Raw genomic sequence first — 14,147 nt, 5'->3', positions numbered from 1 at the left:
TAAAACTATTTAATTTTAAATGAAGACTCTTAATTAAGCAAAAATAGATTCATATGATGTTATTACCTAAAGTCATATGCATATAAAATACTTTAATAAAGATTATGACATATTTCCATAATTAATATCAAGTAAAGATTATGACATATTTCTATAATTAATATCAAGACAAGATAAAAAAAACCTCACTCATCTACCTAAAAATTTGGCATGAGCAAGAACATGAACCATCTTAACAAGTGGGTGTACTAGTCATTACACAATGTAGCATACTTCATCTTTACTCTACATGATCATAACTCCCAGCCTAGAAAATCCAACGACGGTCTCCTAAAGCAACTAAGACACAAAGAATCTCATAAACATTTATGGAATTATAAATAAAATATTCAAAAATGGAATAAATTTGAAGGCATGCTTACTGTCACCATTATTATTATGTGTGCTGAGTTGTGTCAAACATTAACATCTTACAAGTTACAACAAAAACACAAACAAAAAAAAAACAATAACTTTATCTTTTGTTTTTGTTCCCAACAAAACAAAACAATAACATTTGAAAAATGAAAATACTAGAATACAACAAATAATGTACTAGTGTTATATAATTCTGTGGTCCAATTCAATACAACAAAAAATTTCTGAGAGACCCACAAAGTGAAATAATCATCAAAAGCATGGAATGGAACTGTTAAAGTAGAAAACACAGTTCATGAGCTATCATCATCCATTCTCCTTTTGCTTTTTCGGTTCCTGTGCTGTTTCTTTTCTCTACTTTACAAATTTAACAAAACAATCCACTCATTGTTTTCAACACTGAAAGGGTTTCAGAACACACCATTTTTAGGTAAAGTTTTAATCTTTTTGTGTTATAGTAGCTAGTTTCAGAAAAGAATCATTTTTCTGTGTGTTTTTGTTCTGTTATCTTCTGTATTTAGTTTTTCTATGCTTCTGATCTGTAGTTAACTAAAGGGTTGTTTCATAACTCTATGCTTTTGAAAATTCTTTACTTTAAAGTATGGTTGGTTGTGTTTAATTTTCTGCATATTTTTTTTTCCTGTTATTTTGATGTAGATTTGATTCCTTTGTTGACCCTTTTGAGGAAATAATATAAAAATTAATATTGTTTATGTTTTCATGAAACTACAGTGATTCAATTTGAGGAAAAAGCAGATTCAGCTTCAGAGATTACCTTACAAGTGTTGATTTTTATGAAGGAAAAGCAGTTAATTCAAAGGACGAATTCAACTTCCGGAAACACTGGAACAAAATTTGGCTAAATATTCTCTTACCCTTTGACTTGACTATGTAGTTAGTTAGTTAGTACAATTAATGTTTGTTACATAGAAACTTGTAACTTGTTTGGTTATGTCTGGTTTTTCAACAGCCATTTTCTCACTGATGCAATCTTAGTATCTTGTTCCAAATTAGTTTTGTGTCTGTAAAAATCATTGCTTTACATAAACATGGGTGATGTTAGGCTTAATAGGGTAGATCAAGGACAAGCCAAGATTAGGAATGTTCCAATAGCTGTTACCCCTGAAGGGTTTTGGTGTTGTCCTTCACCTGTTGTGTTTCAGAAAAGTCATAAGCCTCAAAATCCTTTGAATAAAACCAAACCTTCTTCATCACCACCACAACCACAACCTAAAACTAGTGTTCAGAAAAAGCCGGTCGCGGTGCAAGTGACTGAGAGAAGAGGTTCTGCACCTGCACCATCTAGATTGGTGATTTCTGATGATCAACAATGTAGTATTGGTGTAGAAAGGTCTTTAGCCGGAACATCTTTAGCTGCTGAGAGAGTATCTTCTAGACCGAAAATTGAAACCATGCCGCGAAAGGTGGCTATTGAGTTTGGTGAACCTGGAACATGTGATATGAAGGTGGTTTTATTAGGGAAGCAAGGGTTTTCTGTTAAGTTGAGTGTGCATAGGGATGTTCTGATAGAGAAGAGTAGTTTCTTTTCTGAAAAGATTTCGGAGCAATCGGATATGTCTTGTCTTCAAATCGGCGATTGTGAGGATGTTGAAATATATGTTGAAACTGTTGGTTTGATGTACTGCAAGGAAATGAAACAGAGGCTTATGAAACAGAATGTTTCTCGCATTCTTCGAATTCTTAAGGTATTTTCTATACAACTGCCATTAATTTTAATACTTCTTTCTGTTGAGTTATTTCATGCTCCCTTATGATAAATCTTTCCGGTACCATTAGCTTGATATATGGTTTGATTATACATGTACTTCAGCTTGTAGATCGCTATTAACCACTGCTTCTAATGATTTGGTTTTCATTGCATTTACACACCAAATGCCACTAGCAACTGCATATTCATTTGTTATGGAGTATACAAGAAGTTTGAGTTTAGGAAATAATATGAATGATTTTGTATTATTTGTGATACTATTACTGTAATCGAGCTTAGAAACATTATGATTATGAAATGGAAGCTTCTGCAGTGAAATGAAAACTGGTATATTTGTTTCAAGAATAATTTCTTTTAAGGAAATTAATGGATGCATATTTTTTGGGTGGCCTTGATTATTTTTGTTACATGATCTGTTCTCCATTCTATAAAGATACTTATGTATAGATGATGATAAAACAAACCTCTTTTTTGGATACTCAATTGGAATTAGAGCTTTTTTTAAGCTATGGTTAATGAGTAAAATACTTGTGTACTCTTCAAAAATATATGCATAACTTGTTTGTATGACTTGTTGTCACTAATGATGTGACACAGGGTACAACACTTGCATTGGAGAGTAGAGTGTTCCATGAATTAAAACTGTTGTTACTATTGCTATATAATCATGGCATCACATGTTTTTTTCCTTCCAAACGTAATCTGTAAATTGCTGAGGTATTCTTATTCCTAAAAGGTCATAGTATTTTTATTGCTCGAGTGACTTGGAACCTACCTCTACAAGTTTTAATTATACAAGGTGGTGCTGGTGACTAAACTTACGGTTTATATTTTTGTATCATACAAAGTATAGTGCCTTCAATCCTAATTGGTCTCCTTATTATTTGACCAGTTTATTCTGATATATTAGAAATACACTCTTTTATGTCCTCCATTATATTAAATCCAGTGTCCTAGTATTTAGATCTTTCCTCCTATGTTGTCTTATTATATTTCATATTCATAAATTCAACATAGCTTTAGAGCCCATTTGTAGAAAATGTACATGTGTCCCTAAAAATGGAGGTACCATTAGACTAGGAAAAACCTCACATAATTTATTGGTTTTCGCTGTTAAATTCATTCTTCTTAGCAAAACCAAGGAAATACTTTCCAAAGAAAAGTGAGATGTGACAAGTTTTGAGATAATCAATATTATCAAGCGCATAAACACAGATGTTGGTGAAAATCTAGTTTTACAAGACAAGCAAGCATTAAGTTCAGTATGAACAAAGATATTATCTAAGTTAAGGCGATCCTGCTGAATCTGCAAGACACTCATCCTTCTCAGTTATTCTGTCACTACATAATGGAATACGAGTATTTGCACTGATATATTTCTGACCTAGTTTTTTTAAATTTCCATGAAATGCTAAGTTATAGCACGCGCCTTTTTTTATTTAAAAAAAATAGCATGTACATTTTGTTTAGCTATAAATTACACTTTGATAAATCTGTAGTATATAGTATATAGCATATGATATGTGGCTTTATTAAGGATTTGTGAAAGATTTGAGGGGACTTTTATGATAAGCAGTTGTTGCGTTTGTGTTTATTAGAATGACATGATTATTACCATTTGGAGAAGAAATATTAAAAGCCTAAAATATAATATTTCCTCAGGTTGCAGAATTCCTTGGCTTCAGCTCGTGTGTCCAATCATGCTTGGAGTATTTGGAGGCTGTCCCATGGGTTGGAGATGAAGAAGAAGAAAAAGTGGTCTCAACTGTACTTCAACTCCAAGGGGAAGGAATTGGAGTCAACCCTGTGTTGAAACGAATTTCTTCTGACGTTTCCAATGTCCCGAAAGACACACTTTCCCACATTATTGAACTTGTTCTCAAAAGCAACGAGGAAAAAGGTCGCCGGGAGATGAAATCCATAGTCCTAAAGCTCCTTAGAGAGAACAACAGTCTTCCAAGTTACGCGCGTTCCACCGACAGCTGTAATGACATGATATATAGATCATGCAGAAGCTGCTTAGATTCGTTAGTGTCTCTCTTCAAGCAGGCTGCAGAACCAACTTTTGCAGATAAACCAAGCGACGGAAGAGATTCCGTAGTAAAGCATATAGCTCTTGAAGCTGATAACCTTTCGTGGTTGCTTGATATCTTAGTTGACAAACAAGCTGCTGATGAGTTTGCGCTATTATGGGCAAACCAGCAGGAGCTAGCTGTCTTACATGCGAAGTTGCCAATTGTATCCCGTTATCACGTCAGCTGCATTTCCGGAAAACTATATGTCGGCATTGGTAGAGGGGAGTTGTTGCCATTGAAAGACACGCGGCAATTGTTATTGCAAACATGGCTGCAGCCTCTAATGAGTGACTACAATTGGCTACAACACGGATGCAGGTCGTTTGATAGGAAACTTGTCGAGGAAGGAATTGGGAGGACGATTCTCACCTTGCCTTTGGAGGATCAACAAAGTATTTTGCTTTCTTGGGTTGGAAGTTTCTTGAAAACTGGAGATAGCTGTCCTAATCTTCAAAGAGCTTTTGAGGTCTGGTGGCGCAGAACATTCATTAGGCCATATGTCGAAAATCAAGGTAATGCCGTGTCAGATAGTTCGACGATGTCAAAGAAGGACGAATAAATAAAGAAGTAGTGGAATTGCATTTTATATAACTGAGTTTAACGGATTGTAGAGATTAAGTAGACAGCAGAACGTGTGTTAACCTTTTCCAGCAGCTGACAAAAAGTTTAGCATTGAAATGTGTTATTTGTAATTGCATGAGTTGATTGTGGATTCTGTGTGGAAACATCACTCAATTGATGAATTTTCTTGTTTTTGTTTTTTTGTATAATCTCTTCAAAGGAGTGGAATGGATTCTTAGTTTTTAACTAATCCTAATGTAAAAATCGTAGCATGTCCTTAAATCCTCTACAAAGTAAATCTCTTCAAAAAAGATCATATATTTGTTGCTTTGATTGGTCTAAAACAAGACAACCTTTGTTAGAAGAATCGACTCACTAGTCTGCCCGAGACATGTTTTTCTGCCGTCTTTATGAAACTAGAGACTCTTCTCATATTAAAAATAGATCCCTTGTAAAAAAAGCGCGCAATTTTTTTAAAAGATTAATCTTCAATTTAAATTAAAAATAACATTCATATAATGATTATCAGCTACTGAAATCAAAATTAGCAATTATTTTTACTAAAGACGTGTTTTTAAACTTAGAAATAGAAACATGGAACATGATTTTTTAGTTAGAAATTGAAACATGAAACATGTTTATTTTCTTTTTTTGAGTGGGGGTGGAGATATTGAGCAATAATTTTTTTTCTCGAGGTCCATCACTTGGCCCATCACTTTGGAAGGCCCGGTTCGGTTGAGCTCTTTCCACTTCCCAAGGTTCGGCCCTGATGCCAATCATATACTTATAAAATAAGGATTTGTCTAACATGCATAAGTTAATTACTTTTGCACCATGCACAAGTCGACATTTTAGCATTGGATTTATAAATTACATTATATTTTATTTAATTTAATGGTGAAACTTATTGATCAAATGGTGAAAACAACCTTGTACATGATGCAAGACTTATCTTCCTTGTACACGGTAGACTTGGCCAATAAGGAGAGATTATTCAAAATAAAATATGGAGAGAGAAGACAGTTTTTCAACAAAAAAATGAAAATAAAATATGGTAACATATTAACACTCTAAATTTCCATAGGAAGAGAGAAAAAGAAACTGAAGAAAATTTTAAATTTCATTATGGAGAATCTTCAACTCAAAGTCGTAGAGAAGATGATGAATAATAATACATAAGCAAAAATGAGAAAAATTGCTCTCAATAAAACTTGGGGAAGTTATATCCCACATCCCTACATTTATACTTTGACCTCAACATTTGACACAATGTACCAAATTTACCTTTTTATATAAAAGAAAACTCAATCACTCTTTCACCCCAACAACCTTTTTCTGGAAAACGCTCTCAACAAACAATAAGCATTACAGGAACCCTTCTTTGTCAAAAGCGATTCAATTTGAGTTTTCTTTTACCGAGGTCGACTCTTGAAACTGGAATGTTATTGTTATCAGAATCGTTTCTTCATATAATTGTGTTTGATCTCTTAATTATTTACGGGAATGATTGATTGAGGTTTTATGGGTGCCAATGTTTTCCATGTAACTGTTGTGGAATCATAGTTTCTCCACTCTTTTTATTGAAATTAGCAATCGACATAAACAACAAATTAAATAAAAACTAGGAAATTTCAAAACAGAAGAATAAGCTATTTCCAACGGATTTGAAGAATAAAACAAACTAGATTTTAAAATTAAAATCTAGAAATGAAATTGAGAAATAGAAGTGAATAGAATGTAGGCACTATATCTCCGTGAACTTAGCTCAGTTGGTAGGGATATCACATTTTATATGCAGGGATCGGGGTTCGAATCCCGGACACTTCACTTCTTCACAATTAAATTGTGTGAGCTCTAGCCACTAGGTTACTTGAGCAAAAAAAAAAACAACGTAGGCACTATCAGATCCAAATCCAATCAGAGGAACATAATAAGTGAAAATCATAGAGTAATCGAAGGTAGAAATTGAAGAAGAATTTTAGAAGTAGAAGGAAATGAAATTGAATGACCGCAAACAAAACTACAACAACGGTGACGACCGAAATTTAGAACTACGGTTAATAAAGGTGTACTCCCTCCGTTTCAGAATATAAGCAAAAAAAAAAGGATTTTGCTTATATTTTATGAACCACATACATCATTAAATGAATGAACATAAAAATTGAATTTTGCTTATATTTTGAAACGGAGGGAGTATGATTTTATCACTCATTCTATCTTGTGTTTCTGGAAAGTTTAAAAAAAAAAGAGAAAAGTGAAACAAGATGGGGTGGTTTTAGTTTGTATACAAGGACAAAATTGGAATTTTAAAATAAATGTATGGGTAAAGGTATAAATGTAGGGGTGTGGGGTAAAACTTCCAAAACTTGGAACCGAAAGCAACTAAAAGTAAAGTAAGATGGGCCTACACCACAAAGGACCCATAAAAACAAAGGCCCAAACAACTAACTAAGACAAAGTGGAAAACAAATATTTTTAATTTGACAATTACTTTTCCCACCCTATGACATTCTCACGCACCTGTAAAATTTCAAAAAATGCCCCTTGCAGTTCGGATTTCATAATCCAAACTATGCTTATGTATAATCAACAATCATAATCTCTCCCATTTCAGCAATTTTGAATTTTTCTTTTAAAAACAACAAAAAAACCAAGTAAAAAAAATGATAAAAACATGTCAAATAAAATCATAAAAACACAAGGATGATAGTTAGGAAGATTAATATTGTCCTTAAAATGACTATCCATGTTACAAACATGTTCAGAATTGGTGATGATGCAGTTTGGATTATGTAATCTGAACTGCATCAGCATCATGAAAAAGGGTCTAAACGATGAAATTTTGAATTTTGAGGGGCGTAGTCCCGTAAGAAGTCTCTTCTAAGGGAGTCTTGATCCAAAAACACAAGGATGAGAGTTAGGAAGATTAATATTGTCCTTAAAATGACTATCCATGTTACAAACATGTTAAGAATTGGTGCTTGTGCAGTTTGGATTATGTAATTCGAACTGCATCAGCACCATAAAAAAATGGTGTTTAGGGGGTGGTTAGATTCTATAATCCGAAAAAATCAAATAGCGCGCCCTATTTTTTGAGGTTTTCGGATTATAGAATCCGAATTGGTGAAAAACTCATTTTTTTCATCCTAGGGTGGTAAAAACTCAAATTCAGATTATATAATCCAAATGGTATTTTGGGAAAAAAATAGGGCGCGAGAAACGCATAGGGTGAAAAAAGTAATAGTCTTTTAATTTTTAAGATATTTCACAGTTATTTCATGCTACTTGATTGTTGCTTCGAAGATGTTCCCATCGCCATATATTGATTTACTGTGGGAGAGCTTCGCTCTATACCATAAAGCCTTCTTGAATCTTAACGTGCAAACCAAAAAGTTTTGATGTTATTAGATGATAGCACAAGTTTTTTTTTTTTCTTTATAAGGATGATAACACACGATGAAGGGTCTAATTTGATTAATGGCATAAATATGTCATTTTATTAATTTTCCCTTTTTGTGCTATGAAAAACGGATTTGGATTTAACACGGTTACTACGTTGATAGAATAACTACTGTTGACCGTCAGATAAAATATGAAGCGTCAAGATCATTATTGTGTTAAACTGTCAAATCAACATTGAATAAATTTGAACCATTGAACAACAAATCTACCGTCAAGATTAACTACTCCGTGGAATCACCCAAACCTAATCCATGAAAAACAATGACATTGGCACATATATATACTCTCTCTTTTCTTTATCACTTGTCAGCACTCAATAGGTACGTCTAACAGTCAAAGGTTCAAAGGGTTCAAGGAATCAAATTTGGTCCTCTAGCTCTCTCACTCGTTCAACACCACATGAAGTATTTTAGACCATAAGTTTATATCATAATCCATTCATGTGATAGTAACAGTACAATATGGCATCTACAAGCTCAAGGTACAACTAAAAAAGCAGAAATATTTCTGGCAAAGATGCTCATTTTATTTTGCTTTTCCTTGGTTGGGATCTGAATATTGATGTATAGTATATAGTACAACATTAACATTGTCCTATACCCCGATGTAACTGTTGCTGTAATTTTATACATCATTCCAATCACGTAACTTATAGTAACATTTTAAATTAAATTAAATTAAATTGTTTTTAGTGACACTTGGTTTAATTTCATGTGCCCTACTAGTAACCGAATCTGTCTCTAACACAATTTCAAAAGTAAAAACAAAAAAGCAAGGGACATTCCTTCAGTCTCTTTCATTGATTACAAGTCCACATCACACATGTAGCTAACATAGCAGAAATTAAAACTGCTTTTTATTACTCTCTGTGTGAAAAATCAAATGTATATAGTACTATACTATCTCATGGGAATTCTAAAAGATACCCTTATATCTTAAAAAGTTTTTAGCATGACATTAATTTGGGATAGGAACAAAAATATTTTTAGGGAGAATTTATTCCCAGTTTTTCACGCATGCAGAAATTTAAATACATGGGGTCCTCACCCTTAGGCTTAAAGCAAGTCTCTTTCATAAATATTTTGATTTTTTTTTTTATTGAATGTGAAATTTTGTTTTCTAGTTTTACTCCTATTAGTACAAAAGTGTGCTACAGTTTCATAAGGAATCTGAGCTTAAAATGGAAAATTGAAAATCAATTTGATACCATGAAATATTGATGACACACGTTCATGAATTGAAATTTCATTGAAAAGGGACACATGATGAAAACATTCAAACTTCCCTATAGAGTACTTTTTTTCTTGTTAATAATGTTGCCATGCATGAGATGCAAAATAAGATATTCCCTCATAGGCTCATACCCCTCACTAGCTAGCTATATAAATGGATAAGCTGTAAAATTAATCTTACAGAAATACATGTGATCAATGAACTAAAATCGTGTCTGAAAAAAAAAAAATCAATCAATAACTATTTTTTTTTTGACCAACCAATAACTATTTTTTATATTTATTTATTTTTGAAAACTCGATATCCGACTCAAGGACCGAATAATTAATTAAATATTAATTCGATAAATTATTTGAGACCCCATACTTGTAGTAGTGGTAAAAATATCTCCCCTATTGGAATAAACACTTGTTTGTGATTTTTTATGAGAACTTTTTAGAAAAAATAAATTGTACGCTAAATAATATATCCTTTTTATTACATTCTTCAAAAAGAAAATCTTTTTATTAGTAATTAATATTTTTTAGAACTATTAATTAAAAAAGTTATGAATGAATGAAAAACTTAAATTATACATTAACCGTAATAACTAAATACCTAACTCTTGTCAAAAAAAACTAAAGTACTTAACTGAATCATATAATAATAATGTGTAAAAAGCTGAATGTACGAATTATTATATTTATTTTTAAAATTTGCTGTAAAAAGCACAATATTTTTTTTGAAAGATAAAAAGCACAATTTGATTAGCCAGAGACTTAAATAAATGTTTAGTGGTCCTGGCCTGACTCTAGATGAATGTGCTCTTTGTAGGACCTTTTAACTCCAACCTTATCCCGCCTGGTTTTTCAAAAATTCAATCATGCTTCACTGTCTCCTTCATATATATATATATTTGAAACTTTTTTTACTTAAAAATCACTTTTTTTTTAAAGTTAATTCATTTAAACTTTATATTCGTGAACAGTTTTGTCGTATGTAGGTTAAATTGTCTTTATCAACACGAAATTAATTTAAGAGAACTAGGGCTATCTCTCCTTTTTTTTCCTTATTCTTCCTAACTTGGGTGGGATAGTATAGAAAAAATGTCACATCACTTAAATAAAACAAATACTGTAAACTTTCGCTATCATACAGTAATATTCTTTATTAATTATATTTTTTGGTTGCCATATTGATTTTTTGATACAATATATTGGTTGGCATATGGACATTGGACCACATGAATATTGAGTTTATTTATTTATAATCGAGTATGAGCAATTGGAGGAAGAAAAGAAAGTAACGAAGGGCTATCATACAAGCAGCGTTTTAACTCAGCTAAATGATTACACGATTATATTTCAGCTACATTTTTTTTTATTATTATAATTTGCATTTGCAAAAAAGGTGACAAAAAAATAGGATTGGTACCACCATGTGGGCTATTCGTGTATAACCCATGTTCCAATTTATTCTTTCACCTAAAATTTCAGAAGGCTGGGTCCATCCCTAAAACTGATTAATTATCGATAATGGGTGATAACAATGGCGATACCAATAAAAACTATAGACTTCCCCTAAAAAAATAAAATAAACTATAGTCTTAAATATTGGTTGACATTTGCGGGGATGTTTTTTTTGGGTGGAAATCAAATGGTAAAGCGTGGCAGCGGTGTAGAAGATTGTTAGCATGAGAGAAAGAGTTGGTGAGAGAGTGTGCAGAGCAGTTGTCACTTGTTGTTTTGCAGGTTGAACTGTCAGGTGGATTTGGAAGCTTCATTCTTCCCATCCATACATAGTAAAATATGCTTATTATCTTTTGACAACTTCTAAAATTGATGTTGATGACCGTTTTAATCATGTTTTGTGGCTTAAGAAAATTCCACTTACGAGCAATATTTTTTATTTGGCGTTTGTTCTTGAATAGATTAGTAACAAAAATGAATCTGTTTAGGAGAAACAATTTGGATTACAATGATTCTTTGTGCACGGCTTGTGGCACGGTGGAGGATCAAGACCATTTGTTTTTTACTTGTGCTTTTTACAATCAACTTTGGCTTTTGATATCGGTTTGGAGGTCTTGGGGGCTTTTCCAACAAGTCTCATTTGGCTTTTAATATAATTTGGAGTTCAATTTTTTATTATTTGGAAGGATCGCAATATGAGACATTTTTATAGTAAGACATAACAACTTTCCTCTTTATTGAAAAAAGTTAAACTTCAAGCATATTGGTGGTTAAAATCGTATTATGCCCTTTTCGATTTTGAGTACATGATTTAGAGATTGAGTCCTTTGTTATGCTTTCAGGCTGTAACATGATTTTTTATTTTATTTCAACTATTGTATAGTAGTTTGTTTGTGTTATTGTAACATCTGACCATTTTAGCTTCCTTTGATACATCTTGTAACAAAGAAGCTTTTGTTGGTTTTAATACATTATTTTAGCTTTTTTCAAAAATAAAAAATATTGGAAGACATTTGTACCCAAAAAAAAAAAAAAAAAGAACACGACACATCGAAAAAGTATTAATAAAGAGAATCTAAGGTTCAAATTCTTGAAATTAACTAACTTATATCACTAACATACGCCTATAATATTTTCTCTAGAATTAAATTAGGCTTCTAAAAAAAATAAAAATAAATAAGGCTTCTGGCCTTATAAATATATTATATTTAAGTTTTAGTTTTCTATAATATTTTTTAAACAATGGTCTTTTAAATGTTTTCGGTCAACATTTTTGGATTTTGTTTTTAAGTTAAGTCAAGGGTATAGTTCAATTTTTTAGTGTGTAACATATTATATAAATTTATTTTGCAAAACTTTAGATTTTTTTTAACTATGAATGAACTAAACATGAATACTTTAATTTTTTTAACCATGAATAAATTAAACATGAACTTCTATGTTTTTTACCCTTATAAATTTATATTTAATTCTTTTTTTGAAAAGAATTCTAAATTATTTTTCGTGAGAAAGATTCTTATAATATTTTATATATACCTTTAAAAACTCATTCAAAAATAATAAAGCGTATATAAGTTGACTTGAAAACACTAACAAAAAATGTTGATGGAAAAGTAGAAACAAATGACAGAAAACAAAAGAATTAAGAAAATATTTTGAATTTTATTAAATAAAATCTTTTAAAAGAATGATTTAGTCATTCCTGTTTTCTAAACAAAAACAAAGAACTTATTTTTGAAAATTGGAATCAACTAATGAGAAACCAAGTCAAATCCAAACGATCAATTCTTAAATTTTTGGAATGTTTTAAGGACCGAACTCTTATAGCAATTGAAAATATTAGAAACACAAAGAAGAGAATTTTTAAACCATTACACAAAATATCATTATAGCACACAAAAGTAGAAGCAAACAAAAAGAAAAAAAAATATAGTTTAGAGAAAGAGGGGGGTTTGAATGTGTTGAACGTTTAAAAACTTTTTATGAACACAATTTATCAAAGAGATTTTCTTCATTTTGGAAAAACTTAACTAAAGAAGAATGAATAAAGCTGGGGAGAATGCATTTTGGTCGTAATATAATTTATTTTGTCTTATTAAAAAAAAAAAGAATAAAGTACACATGTTTTTATAGTAGTTCACAATAAGTGTTTCTACTATCTTATCCTCCCTTTACATAGAGCTTTTGCCTCATTATAATCGATGGATTAATTCACTAAAACAAAAGTATTCTTTCCTATACCTCTCTAGGCACTTTGAGCATTCATACTTCAACTCTCCATGACTTCTTACACCAGAAACCTAATAGTCTTCCCAACAACTTCTAACACCTTTCTTGTTGAGCAACCAAGTGTTTACATGTATCTTCAAATTGGTCTTCATACAAAGGAGGTTGCCATTATTAGGCTTGTTACAAAGGTTGAGTTTGTATCTGATTTGATACAAAGTCAAACAAATTTTACTTTCACATAAAGGATATTACAACAAATCGTATATCAATTTAAGTGTATAAATACAACTTGATTGATGTACATCATGAGCTAATAACCCTATGAAATTCTAACACGTAAGTCTTAAAATGTTCTCTGCGATGTTCCAACACAAGTTATAGAGATAAATAGATGTTGAATGAGATGATCAAAACATTAAGCTAATAGATAAACAAATAACAAAAAAAAAGGCAGGAAAGAAAAAGGCACAGAGAGTTTGTTAATCCAGTTCGGTGCAACGTCACCTACTCTGGGGGCTACCAAGCCAGGAAGAAAATCCACTAGTGTAGTCCTTATTCAAAAGCTCTCAGCAAACTTCTCGTTTGCACTAATGACCTAGGACCTACCGGTACTGACTTCAACCTAGGAACTCCTAGATCTGAGACCCATCTCACTCCCTTACAAATAATCACAGCCCCTGTGATTCTCAGATTATAGACACAATCAAATGAAGTTACCTTCAGAACAAAACAACTAATCACCGTGCTTCACAGCTTTGGTGTAGTTTACAAACTACCTAACTCTTTGCTTAAAAGCTTCGGAGTAGTGCACAAATTACAACTCAAACACAGTCCTAAACATGCATCAAGATGATATACGAAAGGCTCACAAATAACAAACTCAAAACCCTAAACAATCTATTCTTCAAAATGACGGTTTGAATAATTCTTTAGGTCTTCCAGTCTTGTTTAAATACTGAAGCAATACGGGTCAGTACACTTTGTTGGGCTTCA

The 14,147-nt window shown here is 31.8% G+C and overlaps 1 protein-coding gene across 2 annotated transcripts; it reads left to right on the top strand.

Moving 5' to 3' along the window:
- Window positions 1–560: 560 nt before the first annotated feature.
- On the top strand, window positions 561–5,032 carry LOC25501643 (BTB/POZ domain-containing protein At3g50780). Of its 2 annotated transcripts, none has more exons than XM_024772753.2 (3): window positions 561–847; window positions 1,150–2,123; window positions 3,809–5,032. In XM_024772753.2, exons 2-3 carry the CDS (start codon window positions 1,467–1,469, stop codon window positions 4,778–4,780), a joined length of 1,629 nt encoding a protein of 542 aa, XP_024628521.1. In that variant the 5' UTR covers window positions 561–847; window positions 1,150–1,466; the 3' UTR covers window positions 4,781–5,032. The 2 variants fall into 2 exon arrangements, with proteins under 2 accessions (XP_024628521.1, XP_013446421.1); XM_013590967.3 differs by lacking the exon at window positions 561–847 and adding an exon at window positions 878–1,016.
- The last annotated feature ends 9,115 nt before the right edge of the window (window positions 5,033–14,147 follow it).

The sequence above is a fragment of the Medicago truncatula genome, chromosome 8, assembly GCF_003473485.1.
Source record: "Medicago truncatula cultivar Jemalong A17 chromosome 8, MtrunA17r5.0-ANR, whole genome shotgun sequence".
Lineage (NCBI taxonomy): Eukaryota > Viridiplantae > Streptophyta > Magnoliopsida > Fabales > Fabaceae > Medicago > Medicago truncatula.
Note: the sequence above shows the minus strand (reverse complement) of the source record. Positions and strands in the feature narration are given on the sequence as shown.

What these genes read in the sequence shown, in the direction of transcription:
- LOC25501643 (XM_024772753.2), top strand. Translation starts at nt 1,467, where the DNA reads ATGGGTGATGTTAGGCTTAATAGGGTAGATCAAGGACAAGCCAAGATT. An exon ending in GCATTCTTCGAATTCTTAAG is followed by an intron (nt 2,124 to 3,808) that starts GTATTTTCTATA and finishes ATATTTCCTCAG; the next exon opens with GTTGCAGAATTCCTTGGCTT.